Below are 22,952 nucleotides of genomic sequence, written 5' to 3'. Positions count from 1 at the left end.
GCTACAGACGATTTTCGTGGTAAATCGGTAATTAACTGTGGATTTTGATGCAGAGAGTTCCATTTTTTCCCTTGGGATTGTGTTATCAAATTTTGTTTGTTGAAGTCTAAGTATGTCATCATCATCATCATCATCCTTCACGAATTAGGCCTCTGTAGACCTGTTTCGGCCCCATCTAGCAGTCTTCTTAACGGTCTTCCTGGTCGACGATGTCCTCTAGGTTTATATTGCATCATAATTTTTGGGATTCTTGAATTTTCCATTCTTCTTACATGATCTAGCCAATTGAATTTGTATCTGGTGATTTTTTCTTCTACTGACTCTACTTCTAATTGTTCTAAAATTTCTTCATTCCTTTTTCGGTCTAAAAGAGTATATCCTGCTGTTCTCCTGAAAAATTTCATTTCCGTTGCTTTGATTCTGTTCATGTCTTTTTTCTTTAATGTCCAAATCTCGCTTCCGTATAGAAGGGTGGGTAATGCTAGTGTATTATATATTTTTATTCTTGTAGATTTTTGTACTAATTTAGCTTTTAATGTATTGTTTATTATTCCTAGAATTTGTGTAAATTTGGTAATTTTCTTGTTCACATCTTTTTCATTTTGATAAGATATTTCACAACCCAGATAATTGAAATTTTGCACTTGTTCGAGGCATTGGTTATTGTGTATTATCTTACTTCTCACTGGGTCTTGTCCTAAAAATGCCATTACTTTTGATTTTTGTGCTGAAATTTCCATCCCAAAATCTTTTAATATTTCATTTAATGTATACAATCCTCTTTGTAAATTATCCTCTGAATTGGAAATTATGACTTGATCATCGGCATAGAGTAAGGTATTTAATGTTAGAGCACTGGTTATTTTGATTCCTGCTGTGTAGATTTGGTTCCATTTTAAAATAATTTCATTTATATAAATATTAAATAAAGTTGGTGATAGTGGACAACCTTGTCGAACTCCATTATTAACTAATTTTCTTTCGGATATACAGTTATTTATTTTGACACTTATTTTGCTGTCCGTGTAGATTTCTATTATATTTTGGAATAGCAAATTTGGAATATTTTTTTCTTGTAATATGTCGAATAAAAGATCTCTTCGGACTTTATCAAAAGCTTTCACAAAATCAATAAAAGCTATATGGGTTTCTAAATTAAATTCTCTTCTTTTTTCCAACAATAGTTTGATACTAAATAATGGATCTACACATGATCTTCCTTTTCTAAAGCCATTTTGACACTCCAGAAGGAAAGTTTCAGCATGTTTCTAAGTATGTAGATTTAATAAATCTTTTCACAGAGTAATACGTAGATTTAGTAACAGGTCTGTAAAGCATCCACATTCTCGTTTCCCAGGATTCCACAATGGGATGGTATCCATTGGAATACAATTATTTTATTGAGTGATATTAATTGAGAGAGCATTTTAGTTATTTCTGCTGTTTGAGATGAAGGTGTGTGTTTAGAGACGATTGATAGAATAGCTGCTTTGGAGTCTGACAATATAACTGCATTCCTAAATTTACTGATGTGGCATAGAAGATTCCTGAGACTTTCACTTATTGCAATGATTTCTCCATCAAAACTTGTTGTTCCATACCCAAGAGATCTATAAAGTGAGAAGAGACAGCACGTAACACCTGCACCGGCACCTTGTTCTCTGGAGATCAAGGATCCCTCGGTGTATAAATGAAGCCAGTTTTGTGGAGGGTATCTAATATTAATTGTCTCTAAAGACAGTTGTTTTAGTATTTCAGTGTTTACTTCTGATTTCAGTATTTCTTCTGTTAAATTTAGATTATATTCCATATTTAATAGAGTTAAAGGGTTTGGTTTAATTTGTAGGTTTTCTTTTAAATTCGGGATATTGATTTTCTGTTTTAATTCTTGAACAATGGATATTAAACTTTTTTGAGTTTTCAATCTACAGAGAGGACTGTATGAATGCCAATTGTTTCCTGGTAATCTAATAAGTTTTTCATATTGAATCAGTGCTTTTTCTTCTATTGTCATTTTGATGCTGTTATGATGTGGACACCATTCAAAAGGCTGAAACGAGAACACTGAACAGAATTGCAACACAGCCTTCTGCTATTCGTTCCAGCTGTCCATTTTCCAGTTGCCACACTGTGAGTGTGCATGGCGTGTAACTTCTTAGATGTGTAGTAATAATTCCATATGCATATGCTTATAAATGAGAACCATTTTATTTAGAAAAATTACTTTTTTGCAGCACAAGTGTGCCATTGTGGAAATTAAAATAAACCATGAATCATTTTGTTAGTGAGGATCCTCTGTGTCAATTTATAAGTGCGCCCACACTGTTCAGGGTTTCTACGGCGAGGTGTACAAAGGCACGCTGGAGCAGGACAAGGACATGGAGCCTCAGCTCGTGGCAATAAAGAAGCTCAAGACGAATGCAGTGGAGACGAGTCTGCAGGACTTTGAGAGGGAGATCACTATCATGAAGGTATGAAGGTGCATGATTTAGTTCAAAATCAGTATTTGGTATACTATTTATATATGATCTAGATTTTTTTTCGTTTTTTGTGATGACGGGTACTTTATTGTTCGTCATTTACTCATATGAAGCCAGTTATGTAGACCAATTTACCAACCCAGAGTCATTGCCCAGGATGTGCCATAAGAGGCTGGTCTACACTACACCCGCGTATATGATAAATATTAGCTTAAAAAAAATATGTAAGCCTATGTGAAATACCAGTTAACTCACAAGTGAAGTAGTGTAGTTTGAAAGGCTAAAAACAACTGGAAACACATTTAAAATATAATGTTGTACCTGTTCGAATAGCTATCAATGCCATTCATCTGTAAAACTACGTGAGCTGCTGTACTACCCTCGCAGTGCCGTATCTGTACAGACAGTACGAGCGAGACTCTTGTGGTGTTCGGTAGTGAAGTGCACATACTAATACAGACATGAGTAGGCTGAAGCCAGTTAGTCCTATGAATGTTGTTTAGCTTGCTGCACCAAAAGGCATGTCGAACTTACACACAAAGTAATTCTGTGTCACCTCTTCACCAGTGTGAGGGTTACAACTCATTTTGATAAACACACAATAGTATACACTATTCTTTAACACACAAACAGGCCCATGTCCTGAATCGTACTACCTAGCCACTTACACAAGGCAGGAGACCTACCAGGCATGGCATTATCACAAAATGACATCATGTCTCTCAGGTACAGCGTGTTTCATAACTTATGACTACAAACATCACAGTTGCGAACCCTACTTTTATACGCCTTGTTTTAGGGGTAGCAAATGATTGCAAAATGCCACACTTCACACCAATTACTTTGGCCTCATGCTTGTTCAGCCCAGAAAGTTTCGTGGAAAGGTCCAAAAGCATCCCTTGTTAGACAGATTTCATTCTGCGTGTGTGCATGTAGGATATCTTGAAAACTATGATGCCTGATCCAGTACCTACAATTTGGTGAAACTGTGACGATGGTGCGTTATTTAATCAGCAGTTATAAAGAAAATACGCTTTTCGTTCAGACTCCATGGTTGGTGTAATATGTCGCACTGCACTTAGTTTTGATAGTTTTGTGATTTTTACAGGCATTAAAGCATCCGAATATTGTTGAGATCAAAGGTGTGATCCAAGACCCAGAAATCAGCCTCGTGATGGAGTTTGTGCAGCATGGGTCCCTGCAGAGCTACCTCAAGATTCACAAGGACACACTGCAGGAGCACACCTTGCTCAAGTTCGCCCTTGATGTTGCCAAGGTAGAATTACCCAGTACTAACATATTATCATCTGAATATCACTCGGAAAACTCTTTACTCTTAGTTTAAACACAAAGGGATTTCTTCCTAAGTTCCACTGGGGAGCGAGATAAATAAGATGACACCTACTTTCAGCTTCATTCCAATAAATAAATAAATGATATGCATGTTGGTGAACATCCAGAGAACCATGTCTGAAGCGTAGGGGACCTGCCAGACTATCAATCACTGCCCACTGACTCATCTTGCATACTGTCATGTCTTTTGTTTTCCTGCTGCTCGTGTGTCAGGAGTCCTAGGACGAATTTTGCTGCGACTTTTCGTATGCACATATTGTTAGTCAAAATCGGCTGCACAAAACAAATTAAAATTCCCACTAATTTTTGGTGTCTCTAATCGTAATTCGGCAGTTTTCTATCATTAAATTATACACTTCTCAGTCACTTCAGGATTGCTATTGGCTGAAGTCTGCTGTATATTTGTTTGTCATTTTCATGTCTGAAGCAAAAGTACCGCTCTTTAATACGCGTGTCCACACCTGTGGAGTGTCTGGTCGCGAAACCAGGTGGCCCGGGTTAGAGTCCCAGTTGAGGCAAGTTACGTGGTTAAGGTTTTTTTCTGGGGTTTTCCCTCAACCCAATATGAGCAAATGCTGGGTAACTATCAGTGCTGGACCCCGGACTCATTTCATTGGCATTATCACATTCATTTCATTCAGATGCTAAATAACCTGAGATGTTGATATAGCATTGTAAAATAACCTACTTAATTTGCGTTGCCCCATAGCATCACCACTCAGAACATTCTGAATTTCCTGAGTGGTCTCTTCTTATGAGTCACCGAGTTTCTGCATATTCTCTAGTCAGTGCCACACAGAATGTACTGGTCTGCTTGAGTGGAGTAACAGTTAGCATGGCGTTCAAATCCTGATAGGGGCAAGTTACCTGGTTGAGTTTCCCCCCAATCCATTAAGAGCAAATACTGGGTAACTTTCGGTGCTGGACCCTGAACCCATTTCACTGGCATCACCTTCATATCATTCAGATGCACTAGATAACCACAGCAGTTGATAAAGTGCCGTAAAATAAACCATTAAAAAATATAAAAAAAAAAAACAATGACTGATCCTGAAGGTAGGACACTAAAATCCACTGTACTAATTTCCAAAGGCCAACACCACACAAATAACTTGGGAAGAATGAAGTAGATTTGGACACTTATTGACCAGCTCTCTCGTGTGTGTGCACACATACACAGGTGCCCTGGGAACTGGGATTAATGTTTATTATGTCAGGAACTTGATCTTTGTCAGTTAAGTAAACATACTACTTTAATCCAAGTTTTCGAAGACTTCTTACAAAATAAACAAACAAATCATATGAAGAAAGTGATCATGATTTCAAAACCTAACAGACCTCTGACCAGTCTCATTAACGTCGGTAACAGTCAAAACCATGGAGTAAATGATCGTGACCTGCTGGAACTGGTTCTTAAGAAGCCAAGATCTCCTAGCCCCAGAACAAGACAGCTTTCGCGTCGACATATCTGCAGCAGAACTTTTTAACAAGGATGAAAGTGTACTAGCTGTCTTCATCTATTTTTAAACTGAGTATGATAACGTCTGAAGGACAAATCTATTAAGGAAACTACAGGAGTTACATGTTAAAGAGAATATGATAAAATGGATTGGGAATCTCTTGGCACAGATAGTGATTGCAGTAGATATAAGTGCAGATGTGATCAAGGATAAAAATGGTGACTTGCTTGCTGACTCTCATTCAATCCTGAACAGATGGAAAAACTATTTTGGGCAAACTAGGCCAAATAGAAATGATTGGGACGAAATTCGAATACAAACTGTTGAGCTGTTTATACCTGAACCCACACTCTCTGAAGTTGAAATTGCAATACAAAATTTGAAAAAGTACAAATCTCCAGGTATCGATCAAATTTCAGCAGAATTAATACAAGAAGGTGGAAGCACATTATTTAGTGAAATTTATAAGCTTGTACTTACTATTTGGGAAAAGAAAATTGTACCAGAACAATGGAAGGAATCCATAATTGTACCTATTTTTAAGAAGGGGAACAAGACTAACTGTAGTAACTTTCGAGGAATATCACTTTTGTTCACAAAATTTTGTCCAATATTCTTTTGAGAAGATTAACTCCGTATGTAGATGAAATTATTGAGGATCATGAGTGTGGTTTTAGGTGTAGTAGATCGACTATTGATCAGATTTTTTGTATTCTTCAGATATTGGAGAAAAAATGGGAATACATGGGTACAGTACATCAGTTATTCATAGATTTCAAAAAGGCATATAACTTTGTTAAGAGGGAACTTTTATATAATATTCTTATAGAAGTTGGTATGCCGAAGAAACTACGCAATTCATTTAATTAGTGTGTCTCAGTGAAACATACAGCAGAGTCCGAATAGGCCAGTTTCTGTCGGATGCTTTTCCAATTCGCTGTAGGCTAAAGCAAGGAGATGCACTATCACCTTTACTTTTTAACTTTGCTCTAGAATATGCCATTAGGTAAGTTCAGGATAACAGAGAGAATTTGGAATTGAACAGATTACATCAGCTTCTTGTTTATGCGGATGACGTGAATATGTTAGGAGAAAATCAACAAATGATTAGGGAAAACATGAAAATTTTACTTGAAGCAAGTAAAGCAATACGTTTGGAAGTAAATCCCGAAAAGACAAAGTATATGATTATGTCTCGTGACCAGAATATTGTACGAAATGGAAATATAAAAATTGGAAATTTATCCTTTGAGGAGGTGGAAAATTCAAATATCTTGGCGCAACAGTAACAAATATAAATGACACTTGAGAGGAAATTAAACACAGAATAAATATGGGAAATGCCTGTTATTATTTGGTTGAAAAGCTTTTGTCATCTAGTCTGCTGTCAAAAAATCTGAAAATTAGAATTGATATATTACCAGTTGTTCTGTATGATTATGAAACTTGGACTCTGACTTTGAGAGAGGAACAGAGATTAAGGGTGTTTGAGAATAATGTTTCTGGGAAAGTATTTGGGGCTAAGAAGAGTGAAGTTACAGGAGAATGGAGAAAGTTACACAATGTAGAACTACACGCATTGTATTCTTCACCTGATATAGTTAGGAACATTAAATCCAGATGTTTGAGATGGGCAGGGCATGTAGCACGTATGGGCGAATCCTGAATTGCATTTAGAATGTTAGTTGGGAGGCCGGAGAGAAAAAGACCTTTGGGGAGGCTGAAACGCAGATGGGAGGATGATATTAAAATGGATTTGAGGGAGGTGGGATATGATGATAGAGACTGGATTAATCTTGCACAGTACAGGGAGCAGATGGCAGACTTATGTGAGGGCGGCAGTGAACCTCCGGGTTCCTTAAAAGTCGTAAGTAAGTAAGTCAGATATAATAATGTTCAGTCCAATTTTAGGAAACTAAATATAAGATTACCACAAGATGCAGCACTCTTCGGTTTTACATCACCTGATGGAATTCCAGGAATAAAACTCGCACTGTATGCAGATGATGATGTCCTTTGTACTTCATCAAAAAACAGCAGCACGAAACACCACCAAATACTCAAGGATAAGATTTTTAACCACTAGCTGCATTACAGTTATGGACAAATGAAAATAACATGCTAGTTAACACTTCTAAAACTGAATACCAGTATTTATCCCTCGGACACCAACCAGAAGCTTTTGAACAACTTTCCAACAAAACAAAGCCATCCAGTTGAAACAACTAGCAGTAGCCTTCCAGAACCAGACTGATGGTTCGAAGGAAATGCCGGAGCAGGAGTTTGCGCAGTACATAGGAGTTGGTAGGGGAAAATGAGCCTTCAGAGGAGAAGTTAAATTTACAGAAGCAGCAATAAAAATATTGGCAGACAATAGAAATGTGCTGTACTCTAGTGGGTCCCCTCACATGTTGGACTTCTTGTAAATGAGATGAATATCACAAATATCGACTACATTACAGCCACTACACACAGTAATAACAAAAGGATCCAACTTGTATAAAAACGAACTGTATTGATACAGCATTATCTTCCTCAGTAGCAAGATTCAGAATCCTGACGGCCATGATTGCCTGACACAACATCTGAAAACAATGAATATAATGGAATCGAACACCTCTGGACTGTATAATGAATGCAGACCACATACTTCAGTGTAGTCGGCCTGGGTAGCACTGACCTTGCGTGCCCAAGGTTGCAGGTTCGATCCCGGTCCAGGTCCATGGCATTTAAGTGTGCGACAGGTTCATGTTACTGGCATGTAAAAGAACTGTTGCAGGACAAAATTCCAGCACATTGGTGATGCTGATATAACCTGGACAGTTGCGAGTGTTGTTAAATAAACCATTTTTTTTTTTTACTTCATTGTAGTGCTAGACAAGAGGCAAAAGACATTTCCAGCTTGTATTGGAAAGCTAGAAGAAAAATGGTGTAAAAACCAAGAGCTCGGCCATTGTGAAGAAGGAGAAGAGTTAATGTAAATAATACCAATTAATCATTGCATGCTCTGTTCCCAAGCTGGTACAGTACTTGGAGCATCAAGAGTTTTCAAGCTATCTCGTACTAGTATCTTCGTAAGTTCTCATTTTTGTATAATAGTGTGCTAGGCCACATCGCTTGGAATGCATTATGTTAACTCCTAACAGAATGTATGTACGAAATGGACAGCCCAATTGCTGTAAGCAACTTGCGTAGTTGCAGGCAAATCTATGAGAAATAATGGAAACTTGCAGCACCTGTATGTACCTTGAGATGGCAGAATGGTGCTTGTAATATATACAAGAATTCTTATTTTGATTATAACTAAGTATTGTGATACTACAAGAAGTCATTCAACATGGAGATTTTAATACTTGATGCATACTGTCCATCTGTCTGTATAAACACTGTTCACATTCAGCAATTTGTTTAGGAATTAATCACATAAAATATAATCATTTTTACTAACAAATTATGTCTTAATTTAATTAGACACAAAATGGTGATTTACTCTAAATTGATGGTGGTGATTTTCTTCTTGATTTTTTACATAACGTAAATGAAATGGTACAGACTGTGGATGTACAGATAAATTACTCCAATCAGTAACTTCTTCCATTGCAAATTACTTCGGAAATTAAACGAAAGTTTAGAAGAAGATGTGAAGTGCTCACAGCATTTGTTTATTTATTTTATTTGTTTATCCATTCATTGTTTTATTTATTCATTATTTATTTATTTGTTTGTTTATTTATTTATTTATTTCTACCGTGTCTGGAAAGTCATGGTGAGATTTAAGAGGATTATGTTTTGTGAGTGAATAGAGTAGAAATGTAATATTGGTATCAGATGAAAATAAAACTCAAAAGTTTTTCATCTGTAAGTTGAGGCACTGAAGAAAAACAAAAGACAGTAACAATCGAACAAATGCAATAATTTTCATTGTTACAATTAATTATACAAGATGGTTGTCCAAAGAAAAGTGCAATGTGTTTTGTGGCTGGAAAATTTGAATCTGTGACTTGTGTAAGACGTGTATTTTGTCGCATATGTAATGAAGAACCACCACACAAGAATAACGTTCATCATTGGAATAGACATTTAAAAGGGACAAAAAGCGTACTGGAAGACCATCGACAAATGATAAAATGGTAGAAGCCAAAGAAATCACTTCTTAAATGTGCCCGACAATTAGGACTTCCAATAACAACAGTTCATAGAAGCGTCTTGATCTGACTCGTTATAAACTTCAGTTGTTACATGCACTTCATCCAGATGATTATCACAAAAGATAGTTTGCTGTTTGACGACGAACTGTTTTTAGGTCACATGCTGTTCAGCAATGAGGCACGTTTCTGGACATGTCCACTGACATAATGTAAAAATCTGGGCAAATGAACCGCTATATCACTTCATTGAGCATGGGCTTAATAGCCCTACAGGTAATGTGTGGCATGCTGTTACCAGAGATCGTGTCATTGAACCATTTTTCTTTGCGGAATGCACTGCGACAGAACACAATTACCTCGATGTGCTGGAAAATTTTGCAATACCCCAGCTTGATGACAGTGTTATCATTCAGCAAGATGGTGCTCCTCCACATCATGCCAACATTGTTATGGATTTTCTTAATGAAAGATCTCCACGGCACTGGATTGGGAGGGGTGGATGGAAGCAATGGCCTCCACGATCGCCGAACATGATATCTTTAGACTTTTCTATGTGAGGATATGTGAAGCAAACCATCTATTATATACATTCGGCACCTGAAACAGCAAATCAGGGAAGCTGTCAAATCTGTCACTCCTAATGTTCTTCATCGTTGTGGTTGAAGTGGAACACTGCTTAGAAATTAGCAGAGCCACCAATGAAGCCTACATAGGACTAAGTTAAACGTGTTGAAGAAACTTTTTGAGCTATATTTCAAGATTATAAATGTTTTACAAAATACTATATTTTGTTTAGCCGATACAGTGATCTGACTTTTGGGACACAATGTGTTGTTAACTTTTTCTCCTGACTAGCCATCCCTTGTGCTTCATTGCACTTGTTATAAATAATATCATTGACTTACAGCTATTGTATTTTAAGTACTTAGTGAAAAATTAGCTTATTATAAGTTGAAAGTCATCTGTTCCTGAATCACTTCCAAAATTGTATTTAAAACAATGAATATAACTGCTATTATCATGCAATACTTTCCGGATTTGTTGAATCAATTCCAGTTTTAAACTTGGTACTACATTGACTGTCCCACACTGTGGTGTCATAGTCAAAGGCATACTGCTTAGGCTCGTGTTATGCAATGCACGCTGGTTCGAATCCTCATAAGGAAAGAAATTTTCTCATGAAATTTCGGCCAGTGTATGGGACTGGTGACCACCCAGCATTGCGATGCACTTGGGAAGCTACAGCAGGTAGTGAAACCCGATTAGAAAGCCAGCAGTAACGGTTGGGGGGGGGGATCATTGTGGTAACAACACACACCTCCATTATGGTTGGATGATCGTCAACCTCTGCTTCGGCATGTGGACGTGAAGCGAGCAGCCAGCTGGTTGCTCTTGGTCCTTAAAGGGCCGTAGCACCACGGATTATTTATTGTATTATTACAGTAGACAACAGAAAATTGGTGAGCGTCTAAAAGAAAATATATTTGTGAGAACTGAGAGCTGGAAGAACACTTCTAATAAAATTAAATGATGAGTTCTTTTCTAACCATATCAGAGATGCCGTAAAGAAATAGTCATGCATAAAACTTAAATTTTGTAGGAGGAGTTAGGTTTTGAAAATATTCAAGTTTTTTGTTTTAATTTGAGTAATTCAAAAACTATTCATCTGATCATAATGAAACTTAACGCAAAAATGCTTGAAAAGGGATGAAGTGTACAAAATATAAAGTTTCTACTTCAAAAATTGTAGAAAATAGAAATTTTGCCCCCTCACGCCCCTTAAGAGTCGACCTGGTTGGCGAGTTGGTATAGCGCTGGCCTTCTATGCCCAAGGTTGCGGGTTCGATCCCGGACCAGGTTGATGGCGTTTAAGTGTGCTTAAATGCGACAGGCTCATGTCAGTAGATTTACTGGCATGTAAAAGAACTCCTGCGGGACAAAATTCCGGCACATCCGGTGACGCTGATATAACCTCTGCAGTTGCGAATGCCGTTAAATAAAACATAACATTTAACAACATTTAAGAGACCTGCCATTGAACAGAATGAAAAAAATCTAGTGGATTTAATAATTTGCCATACAGCCTTACATTTATTAAGAGAATTGTTTACAAATTATGTATAGCATCATTTTATATTTATTTTTTGCAGTTATGAACATGGCTCGAATATTATCACAATAATATCATAACAAGATGCCCATGGAGCTGTGTGATAAGTACTTTAAGTAATTTAAAATCCTATCTCGATTAGATTAGTTAGTGGTTTGCATAGTGTCTGTTAGATGTCTGTCCTGTCGTTACATCAACACATTGATGGTCTGACGTGGAGTAAGTGTCATTTCAGTAGTGCCACGATAACTGTGTGTTACAGGGCATGGAGTATTTAGGGAGGAAGAACATTGTGCATCGCGACTTGGCCACCAGGAACATCCTAGTAGCGAACGAGCATCATGTGAAGATCTCAGACTTTGGGCTAGCCCAGGTCATGGGGAAGAATGACTATTACATTTTGAAGACTAGCAGAGAATTGCCCATCAAATGGTAAGTGCAGTTGTACATAGCAAGTCAGACCGAAGTTTCCGGCATCCTGTCCAAGCCACGAGGTTGCTCATTGTATTTTCCTGGCTTTAAGCACACAAGGCTAGTGCTGCCCCTTTACAATGTCAATCTCAGTTAGTTATTTGTCCGAACTGTATAGAGAAATACATAGTGAAGTGGGTAGGCATTAGAGACACATATTTTTTTACCATGATTTGATACATATTACGTATTTTCCTCGTCGAAATGTATCTACTGAAGAATAAGTCGTGTGAGTTGTGTTTATGCAAGTTTCGTCGGCGTTTTCCAGAGACTGGACAATCATTAAAACAGCGTATTGTTAAATTATGTAGTAAGTGGCGAGAAGCAGCTTCTGTTCTACATAAGAAGAGATGTTGTTCAAAGCGTGCTGCAACGCTAACACACACTTTAAGATGTCCGTCTGGGGATGGAGTTTAGTCAGAGGTAAAGTCCCATTGCCAGCACAAGGATTGAATGTATCGCAATATTCTGTTCCTTAACTTTGATCCCTGTAAGGTGTCATTGGGTCATTAATTGAATTCAGATGATTCACACGATTTTTTTTCACCGGCTGTTATACTCAGTCCACAGTGGAATAATTGATCCATTGCTCCATTTTTTCATTGAAGCTCGGTTTCACTTGGGTAACCTAAGTCCAGAATACTCGGTATTAGGATACCGAAAATTCAGTTTTTCTTGTGAAGCTCCAGTAATATATAGTGTGCGGTTATAATAGTCTGTTGGGGCCATATTTTTTTACTGAAACGTCTATATTCGACCTATAAGAGAGAAAAATAAAATTGTAACGTGTTTGATAAGTGTGAGATGAACTTTGTGCCTCATGGTTTTTCACGCTGTTCATCTCACTCCATCTCTGTTTAATGTGTGTAAAGATTAATTTTTTGGTCCTACAGAATAGATATGTTATGGTAACAATGATTATTAGAGGAGAAAAAAAGAAGCAAAGCAGGAATATTTCTCATGGATGTTAAGAAGATGCAGGAAAGAGTAGAAGCAGCAACAGGAGTTTCTAAAATGACATTAATTAGGATTGCTGCAAACAACACTGCAGTCAAAATGGATGACGTCATAGCACTGACAAGGAAAAAAAAATTAATGAAATCACGGAAGAGTCTTGGAAGAAGAAGTGTGAAAAATCCGTGAAATATGAAGAGGAGTATGCGAAGCAGATTCCTCTAATAGAAGAAGCCGTGAACAGTTATACTAGTCTAGTGAAGAAGAAGAAGAAGAGGAAGAGGAGGAGAAGAAGAGGAAGAAGAAGAAGCGATTCAGATGGAGATTTATTGGGAGTAAAGGAGATCCCTTTAGAATGACTAAATAGAAACTCAGTTGTGTCTTCCTTTTATTGTTTTGTTCATATCATACAGATAAAATAAGTGATATGTTTTTCTTTATTAGCCACCAGCGTGGCTCAGTCGGTTAAGGCACTTGCCTGCCAGTCTGAAGTTGTGCTCGGACGCGGGTTCGGTCTCTGCTTGGGCTGATTACCTGGTTGGGTTTTTTCCGAGGTTTTCCCCAACTGTAAGGTGAATGCCAGGTAATCTATGGCGAATCCTCGGCCTGATCTCGCCAAATACCATCGCGCTATCACCAATCTCATCGACGCTAAATAACCTAGTAGTTGATACAGCGTCGTTAAATAACCAACTAAAAAGAAAAATTTTCTTTATTTATAGTGGAACATTGAAGTTGAATGACAACACTATAATCTACAATTTGGGCACATATAACTACAAGACTGATGGAGCATTTAGGACGATCAAATATTATACCAATGAATATACTTTTGCAATTAGAAAATAAATCATTAACACCATAACATTAAATGAATAATGTGTATTAAAATAGTGCTCAATATATCATAGCGAGGATGCATCTTGAATACGAATACATTGTCAAGAGGCCAACTTTTCAGATAATATGACTATACATGAATATCGGAGCGTAGGTGGGCCCCCTTCGTTAGCTGTACTACCTCCCCTCTCCAGGCAGCTTCCTAGTTTGAGTTATCTGTATGTGACTAATTTCTTTTAATCTCGTAATAATACATCCTGAAAAGTGCAGTACACTTCTCCCACCACAATGTATATAAAGCTATTGTTGATATACGGACTAAAACTTTTTGCAGTAAAGTCACTGTATACTTTTTAGTTTGCAGTGAATATTTATGTACCGGTACACAAAGCTTGAACCTTGTAAAATAAATATCTCTCCCCTCGCATTGATTTGGATTCTTCCTGTGACCTTGACTTATTGATATTTCATTTAATGTTAGTTCAATTGGTATAATAAGTATGTAACTTACACAATCAAACAGCATGTCTTCCTGGTTCGTAAATATTGAGAAAGAGTTGATTTAAAGAGTGCAAAGGCCATTTTGGAATACTTGTGTTGGACAGAATGTTACATTTAGAAATGAATTAGACAACAGAAAGCCACCAGTCCACATTCAGGAGACGGTATCTAAATGAGTGTTGCTGGCACCACCATAGAAACCAAGATACTACTGTATTTCAAACACAGCACTTCTCATTTTAAGAAAGTATTCGAAAATTTGGATTGCCACTTCAAGAAATGTTTGGATGTGAGAGACAACAATGGTGGGTTTGTCATTTCTTTCGATTAATCCCATTGCTGTTGTTGAGCAAATGGTTCTTTGATTAGGGCTGGTTTATTTCACGCTGTTCACAGGTATGCCCCTGAGAGTCTCAGGGACGGGAAGTTCTCGCCACGGTCTGATGTGTGGTCGTATGGGGTCACTCTGTACGAGATGTTTTCTCTTGGGGAAGATCCTCGGCTGCCAGACTGTCTCAACGACCAAGACCAACAGCAGTTGTTGGCGGCACTGGAGAGCGGAACTCGCTTGCCGTGCCCACCTCAGTGTTCGCAGACCATCTATGTGAGACTGATGAGCCCCTGCTGGCAGGCTGACACGCACGCACGCCCCACGTTTACGCAGCTCTGTCAGGAGATTCAGGAACTGGGCTGAGTGCTGACCGAGAAAGAGATGAACGCTGTTGTAGCATGTAAACGTTTTTATAATGAACGTCACTGTTGCTCTCTCTCTTTCTCTCTCAGCCAATTAAAGTTACTATTTATATGCCAAGTGTGAGTTTTTAATACACCTTCCACGAGAAGTTTAAGTTGTAATTCTTCCAGTCATCCTCACGGGTTTAGCGGCTACCATATTTTATGATGTACAAAATGCTGCTTTTATCAGGTGAGGAAGTGAAGCTGTTGCATCATGTAGTAGATTTACTGCATGCAGACGATTAATAAATATGGATAAGGGCAATATGTTTTGTTTATGCCTGGTAACTGATATTACAACCAGAGGCCTCTGGTAGAAGAAGAGTTGGAACAAATCTATTCAAAATGTCATTGACCCATAACCTTCTACCTGCCTGTATAATTTGCACAAATTGAAAATGGGTTGCAGTTTTCAAAATTGGAAACCAACTAACACAATGTTCGAAGGTTAGATGTATCTTCATAAATGAAGAAGGAGAGGAAACAAAAGATTCTACTCATTGGGATCATTACATACAATTAAATCTAGCTCATTCATTGACAGACAACTGAGAATCAGAGGCAGAGGAATAATAAACACCAGCAGGAATCAATGATACAAGATGAGCCTGAAATGGTTAAGGTATCATAAACTTACTTTCTTACAAATGGCTTTTAAGGAATCCGGAGGTTCATTGCCGTCCTCACATAACCCCGCCATCGGTCACTATCCTGAGGAACATTAATCCAGTACATATCATCATATCCCACCTCCCTCAAATACATTTTAATATTATCCTCCCATCTACGTCTCGGCCTCTCCAAAGGTCTTTTTTCCCCTCATGTTTTCCAACTAACACTCTATACGATTGGATTGATCCATACGTGCTATATGCCCTGCCCATCTCAAACGTCTGGATTTAATGTTCCTAATTATGTTAGGAAGAATACAATGCGTAGGTATCATATACACCACATGAAAACACTTACTTACAAATGGCTTTTAAGAAACTCGGAGGTTCATTGCCACCCTCACATAAACCCAGCATAGGTCTCTATCCTCAGCACGATTATTCCAGTGCTTAGCATCATATCCCACCTCCCTCAAATCCATTTTAATATTATCCTTCCATCTACGTCTCCGCCACCCCAAAGGTCTTTTTCCCTCATGTCTTCCAACGAACACTCTAAATGCATTTCTGTTATATACCCTGCCCATCTCAATCGTCTGGATTTAATATTCCCTTATTATGTCAGGTGAAGAATACAATGCGTGCAGTTCTGCATTGTGTAACTTTCTCCATTCTCTTGTATTCCTCTTAGCCCCAAATATTTTCCTAAGCACCTTATTCTCAAATACCCTCAACCTCTGTTCCTCTCTAAGAGTGAGAGTCCAAGTCCAAGTTTCACAGCCATACAAAACAACTGGTAATTTAACTGTTTTATAAATTCTAATTTTCAGCTTTTTTGAGAGCAGACTGGATGGCAAAAGCTTTTCAAACTAAATAACAGGCATTTCCCATATTTATTCTGCGTTTAATTTCCTCTAGAGTGTCATTTATATTTATTACTGTTGCTCCAAGGTACTTGAATTTTTCCATCTTTTCAAAGGATAAATTTCCATTTTGTACTATGTTCTGGTCATGAGACATAATTATATACTTCGTTTTTTCGGGATTTACTTCCAAACCTATGTCTTTACTTACTTCAAGTAAAATTCCTGTGTTTTCTCTAATAGTTTGTGGATTTTCTGCTAACGTATTCATGACATTCGCATAACTGAGCAGCCGGTGTAACTAACCTGTTCAGTTCTAAATCTTCTGTTTTCCCAATGGCACAGCCTAGAGCAGGGCCGCCGCCATGATCTGAATATTTTAGTTCGTTAATTTTAAACAACTTTATAAAGTTCAATTTTCAGCAGCGTAATATGTTTTGAGCATGACTCGAAAGTTTGAAGGCTGTAATCTCTCCTTTCTGGAAAATGAAGACTATCACATTCTTTTCATTGATAGACTATGTACCAGAAACTTACCGTATGCGACCCTGTGACTGGAATTTGGGGATTAGCAGACGTTGCAAGGCCATCCCCATCCCAAGGCAGGCTGGTCAGTCACCACAGGGTAGTTCATTGCATCCCTTACATTCTGTTATCCACCAACTCTACAACTTCCATTGACATTCTTCATCACTGTTCGTGCGGTAGTGTGGTGTCAGGTTTACTTAAGTTCAAAATGTTTTCGAAATAACACAAAGTTGATAGTGAATGTAGAAAGTATATATACTAAATCTTGACTCGATTGTGAAGGAGCATAGAAACAAAGTGATTTGTGTTATTTGCAACGATGTCATAGCCCTAATGAATAAATGTAATATTAAAAGACATTACCAGACAAAACACTCTCGTGATTTTGATAAATTCAAGGGAAGCGAACATGTTGCAAAGGCGAAGGAATGATGTATGAAAGTCACTAAATAACAACAATTACTATTTCTAGGTGGAAATTTGAAGCAAAAAAATGTTACAAAAGCTAGTTAGGAAATTTCGGGACTAATTGCTGAGCAAGGAAAAGCATTCGCTGAAGGAGAATTTGTTAAGAAATGTCTCGTTACCGTTGCCGAAACTTTATGTCCTGACAAAACTGATCTGTTCAAATCTTTATCCCTATCTAGAAACACTGTAAGTAGGCTCGTGGAAGATTTAGCAGCCGGTGTTAGGCAACAACTTATTGCGAAAGGAGAACTGTTTGAATATTTTTCCATTGCGTGTGATGAGAATACAGATATAACGGATACTGCGTAATTACTCATATTTGTTAGGGGTGTGAAATTTCTTTGTTCTTGTCTCCATTTACCTTTGATGTTGATAAAACACCAGAAATGTTACAATTAGAGCTAATGGATATACAATGTGATGATGCAATGAAGAGAGTCTTCAGTCCTACAGATCTGATCAGTTGGTAGAGCGTTGGTACGTTTAACCAAAGGTCCCGGGTTCGATATGCGGCCCCAGAACAATTTTTCTCTCAAAATTATTCAAATCAACTTGACAGGGAGTTATACCTGAAAGCTTGATTTGCATAATACACGTCACTGTTCGTTAACAGAAAACCACAATTTAAGTCACACAGAGTTAGTGTGCACTCAATGTTGGTTGCTTGATGGTTGTCAGCCCACTTTGAGGTCTGTGGATATAGAGGGAAAAGTTAGATCGGTGTCGGGTAGAGTTCCCGGGTAGCTCAGTTGGTAGAGCGTTGGTACGTTTAACCAAAGGTCCCGGGTTCGATACCCGGGCCCGGAACAATTTTTCTCTCAAAATTATTCAAATCAACTTGACAGGGAGTTATACCTGAAAGTTTGATTTGCAGATCTGATCAAGTTCTACAAATTACTTTTTGAGAAGAAATATCCAGTATTGAAAAACTAAGCTCGGCATTTGATCTCCATGTTTTCAACATATATATGTGAATAAAAATTTTCGAAAATGAAAATTCAGAAATCAGGATTAAGATCAAGCTTAAATGACGAGCATATCCAAGACGTGTTACTTCTGAGCACAACAGAGCAGAGACCGGATATCGATAATTTACTATCTTCAAAACACCAGTTCCACACTTCTCATTAGGAGAGTAATTAAGCATGCCCTTTTATTTAAGTACCGGTGTTTGTCAAAATGAAGTATTCCAAATTTTATAAAATAATTAATTAAATTATAGTCTGTTTTGTCGTAATATTAACAAAAAATTACACTTCAGTCTGGCCCGAGGTCATCACTAGAGTAATTGGCCCCTCTTGGTAGAAAGTTTGGGTGTCTCTGGTCTAGAGCAAAGTTAAAAAGTAAAGGTGATAGTGCATCTGCTTCCTTTAGCCTGCAGTGAATTGGTAAAACGTCAGAAACTGACGTACACGAACTCTGCTGTATGTTTTACAGAAACACATTTTAATTAATCAGACTAGTTTCTTGGGAATACCAAATTCAGTTTTGTTGATGCCCTGCATTGTTTCCGGCGCGCGCGTAACCATTTCTCCCACACAATCGACCTCCAGTAGCCATATGGCATTCAGTGTGCTTAGAAGTCATGTAATGAAACTCTCAATTCTTCAAGTGTACAATGTTAGTGTATAAAGATTGTGTATTAGGTAATGCCTAGCAACAAATTCTAGTTGTGTGAACGTGTGTATGTGTACAACATGTACGTAAAAGGCAGAAGGTCGTGTGCGAAAACAAGACGAAAATTTCGAATAAAGTTTCCAAACAGACCTAGATGCCTTCTGCCAAAACAATTAGACGACTCGCTAAAAGATTTAAAGAAACAGGCTCAGTGAAGAATCGAAAATCAAGCAGGAAACGTAGTGTTCTTACGCAGAACGATTGTCAGTTTATTACCAACACGATTCTGCCACTGCTCATACAGCTGCCGTGTCAGTGAGGGAATTGGGGCGTATTTTCGGTACGAGACTAATCAGTAATAATTTGTGGCCTCTACAAAGCTCAGATATAACACACTGTAACTTCTATTTATGAGGAACACTAAAAGATAGGGTTTATAGGAAAAATCCTCATTCTATAGATGAGCTAAAAGACTATATACGAGAAGAAATCGAAGCAATCAATGATGTGGAACTTCAGAGTGTGGCTCATTCGTTCATCAGAAGATGTCAGTGCTGTGTGGCAGCAAATGGGGCCATTTTCAGCAAGGACTGTGAGCATGGTAAGTCCAAATTATTGAACATTTATTGTTAGTACTGTTATGTACCGGAGAAATGGTTATGCATTCGGCAAAAACCACGCAGGGCACGGCCAGCCAGCCAGCCAGCCAATGTTTTCTGGGACCATTGATAATAATGGCTCTGTATTACACCTAAACCACATTTTGATCCCCATAATAATCATCTCTATATGGAGTTAATCTTCTCAAAAGAATATTGGACAAAATTTTGTACGATGTCAACAAAGTGATATTCCTCGAAATTTACTGCAGTTAGTATTTTTCCCTTTCTTAAAGATAGGTATAATTATGGACTCTTTCCATTGTTTTGATAGAATTTCCTTTCCCCAAATAGCAAGTACAAGCTCATAAATTTCATTAGATAATGCGCTTCCACCCTCTTGTATTAATTCTGCTGGAATTTGATCGATACCTGGAGACTTGTTCTTTTTCAGCTTTTCTATTGCAGTGTTGACTTCAGAAAGTGTGGGTTCGGGTATAAATGACTCAGCAGTTTGTATTTGAATATCAACCCAGTCATTTCTATTTGGCCTATGCACATTTAGTAGTTGCCCACAATAGTTTCGCCCTTATATAAATCTCTAATGTTTTTATTCTTACTATTTGTTTCTACTTGTAATCTCTTATTTTGTTCCTAAATGTACGACTTGCTTCCTATTTTTCATTGAAATAATTCTCTCATTCATCTGGACTGGATCCTGTAAGAATTTCAATTTTGCCTGTTTTCTTCTTTCTACTACCATGGAACAATCTCCATCAAACCACGGATTCTTTTTTTTTAGTTTTATAATATCTTATGCTCTGCTCAGCTGCAATTTTAATATTATTTCTGACATTTTCCGACACTCTATTAACATCCAATTCCTTCTCAACTTCGTTGGAACTTTCTAAAGTGCAAACCTATTTGAAATTTCGACCTGATGTTGCTTAGTTTCCTCATCTTTTAATTTCGGAATATTGGATCTACTAATATTAGCTTGTTGCTCTACTCGCTTGGCTACTGATAGTCTTTCTCTTAGTTCTCCAATCACCAAATAATGATCAGAATTACAGTCTGCACCCCTGAAGGTTCGAATGTCTACTTTACTAGTATGTCTTTTTTTATCTATCAAGATGTGATCTATTTGGTTGTGTGTCAATCCATCTGGAGACGTTCAGGTATATTTATATATAACCTTATGGGGGAATGTTGTACTTTTTTCAATTAAATTATTTGATGTGGCAAAGTTGACTAACCTAACTCCATTATCATTACTAGTTATGCTTAAGCTCTCTTTTCCAATAGTCGGTTTAAAAATATCCTCTCGTCCTACTCTAGCATTGCAATCCCCCAAAAATTTTCATGTGATATCTACATAACTGATCAAAAGTGTGTTCCAGTTCCTCATATAAGCTATCCAGTATATGGTCGTCTTTCCCTTCTGTAGAGGCATGAGCATTTATAACTACGATATCGCACCATCTACCCTAAGTACTGAATACAATAACCTGGAACTGATAAATTCGACCTTTTTTACTGCTGATTTTCTTCTATGAATAAAGAATTCTGATCCTAATGGGTGATAACTGTTCCTTCCGCATAATACAACAAGTAATTAATCTCCTATTTCTGATATGCCGTTTTCATCTAATCTAACCTGTACTCCCACAAAATCTATCCTATATCTAGCTATTTCTTTTGCTACTAATGTTGCCCTTCCTGTTCTGTAAAGACTCGTGACATTCCAGGTACCAAATCTCATAACCTTATTCCTTTGCTGTGGTCGCAACAAAGAATCAGTTCCATTCTGAGGCTTATGTTGGGGTTTCGTAATCAGCTGTTTTTTACGGTAACCAGTTGTTAGCCGTTCACTCACCCATCAAGCTGGAGGACCACCCTTTACTGGCTGTCCGTGAGTGCTTATTCAATATGATACCCTCCATATCTGGAGACCGTCTCCTCTGTCCTCAACCTGAGGACGCCATGCTGTGGTGATAGGGAGCCACAATACATGGAAATAACTTCGGAAATTATTTTTTTCTTCTCTGCTGTATCTTACATTTAGAATTATTGTGTTGCAGTCATTAATCATAAGTTATGGAAAGTTTATCTGAGTAGATGAATTTTGAATGAATGGTTCTGAACTGACATTTGATGTGAACACAATGAGTTTACATTACTGTGACCAGTACAGTGATGATATACTAGCTATATGTGATTCCAAATCACCACATTCAGTAACAGACCTCATGAATACAGTGAATTTCTTGAGTGGTGTCATCTTTTCTTCACTGTAACTTTTTCGTTGAAATATAAACCGTAAATTCAGAGACTTAATAATACTAATAAGTGGCACTACAGCCCTTTAAGGGCCCAGATCAACCCTTTGACTGCTGGCCTCACGTACACATGCAGAAGCAAAGGTGGACGATCATCCATCCAAAATAGATATATCATGTGGTTAGCACGATGATCCCCCCTGCCATTATTGCTGGTTTTCGTAACCGGATTTTGCTACTTATTGTAGCTTCCCAAATTCATCACAATGATGGGTCTCATACATTGGCCGAAATTTAACGAGAAAATTTCTTTCCCCATGAGAACTCGAATCAGCACACATTACGATGCCTTAGACCACAATACTGTGCAAGTATGCCTTTAAAAACCTTAAAATATGTATTAATAAAATTTTATATTTCTTGATATCACTAATAAATAAGTAATAAATAATAATAATAATAATAATAATAATAATAATAATAATAATAATAATAATAAGCAATAAATTTAATAATGATATAGGTCAAACTAGATGAGATTAAACTTACACTTATTGTTTGGAGTTGTACATTACTGCACCATGAGATTTGCTAGGTGTGCCGCAAAACTTTCAATACTTCTGGTAAATTATTATAATAATTTCACTTAATAACAGTTTTTAAAAATAGATTATGATTATTTTATTTTAGAAATCCAAATTATGGATTTTTGTGTAACATAAAATAAGCTTTAATGAGCTTAATGATTCGTGAAGATAATTAATCAGCAATTAATTACATCCAATGAAAAATATATGCAAATGCATGAATTTTCTAGTCCTACTTAGTTCATTAAATCTGAAGAAAAAATTTGAAAGAAATCAAAGCTGGTATAACTTGCATACTTGAGTATTCATTTTTGGAGGTCTAGCATTATCGTACTTGTATTTATCACA

At 37.3% G+C, this 22,952-nt stretch overlaps 1 protein-coding gene across 1 annotated transcript in view; it reads left to right on the top strand.

Annotated features, from left to right (window-relative positions):
* Positions 1–15,317, top strand: part of hop (tyrosine-protein kinase hopscotch) — a 77,120-nt gene extending 61,803 nt beyond the window's left edge. The window contains exons 14-17 of the mRNA XM_069819586.1: positions 2,331–2,471; positions 3,589–3,756; positions 11,814–11,983; positions 14,714–15,317. Coding sequence (XP_069675687.1) covers positions 2,331–2,471; positions 3,589–3,756; positions 11,814–11,983; positions 14,714–15,011 — 777 coding nt within the window. The 3' untranslated portion in view covers positions 15,012–15,317. The remainder of the gene's footprint in view (positions 1–2,330; positions 2,472–3,588; positions 3,757–11,813; positions 11,984–14,713) is intronic.
* Positions 15,318–22,952: the final 7,635 nt, after the last annotated feature.

Source organism: Periplaneta americana, chromosome 2 (assembly GCF_040183065.1).
Source record: "Periplaneta americana isolate PAMFEO1 chromosome 2, P.americana_PAMFEO1_priV1, whole genome shotgun sequence".
In the NCBI taxonomy this organism is placed as follows: domain Eukaryota; kingdom Metazoa; phylum Arthropoda; class Insecta; order Blattodea; family Blattidae; genus Periplaneta; species Periplaneta americana.
This window is presented reverse-complemented; position numbering and strand designations above follow the sequence as displayed.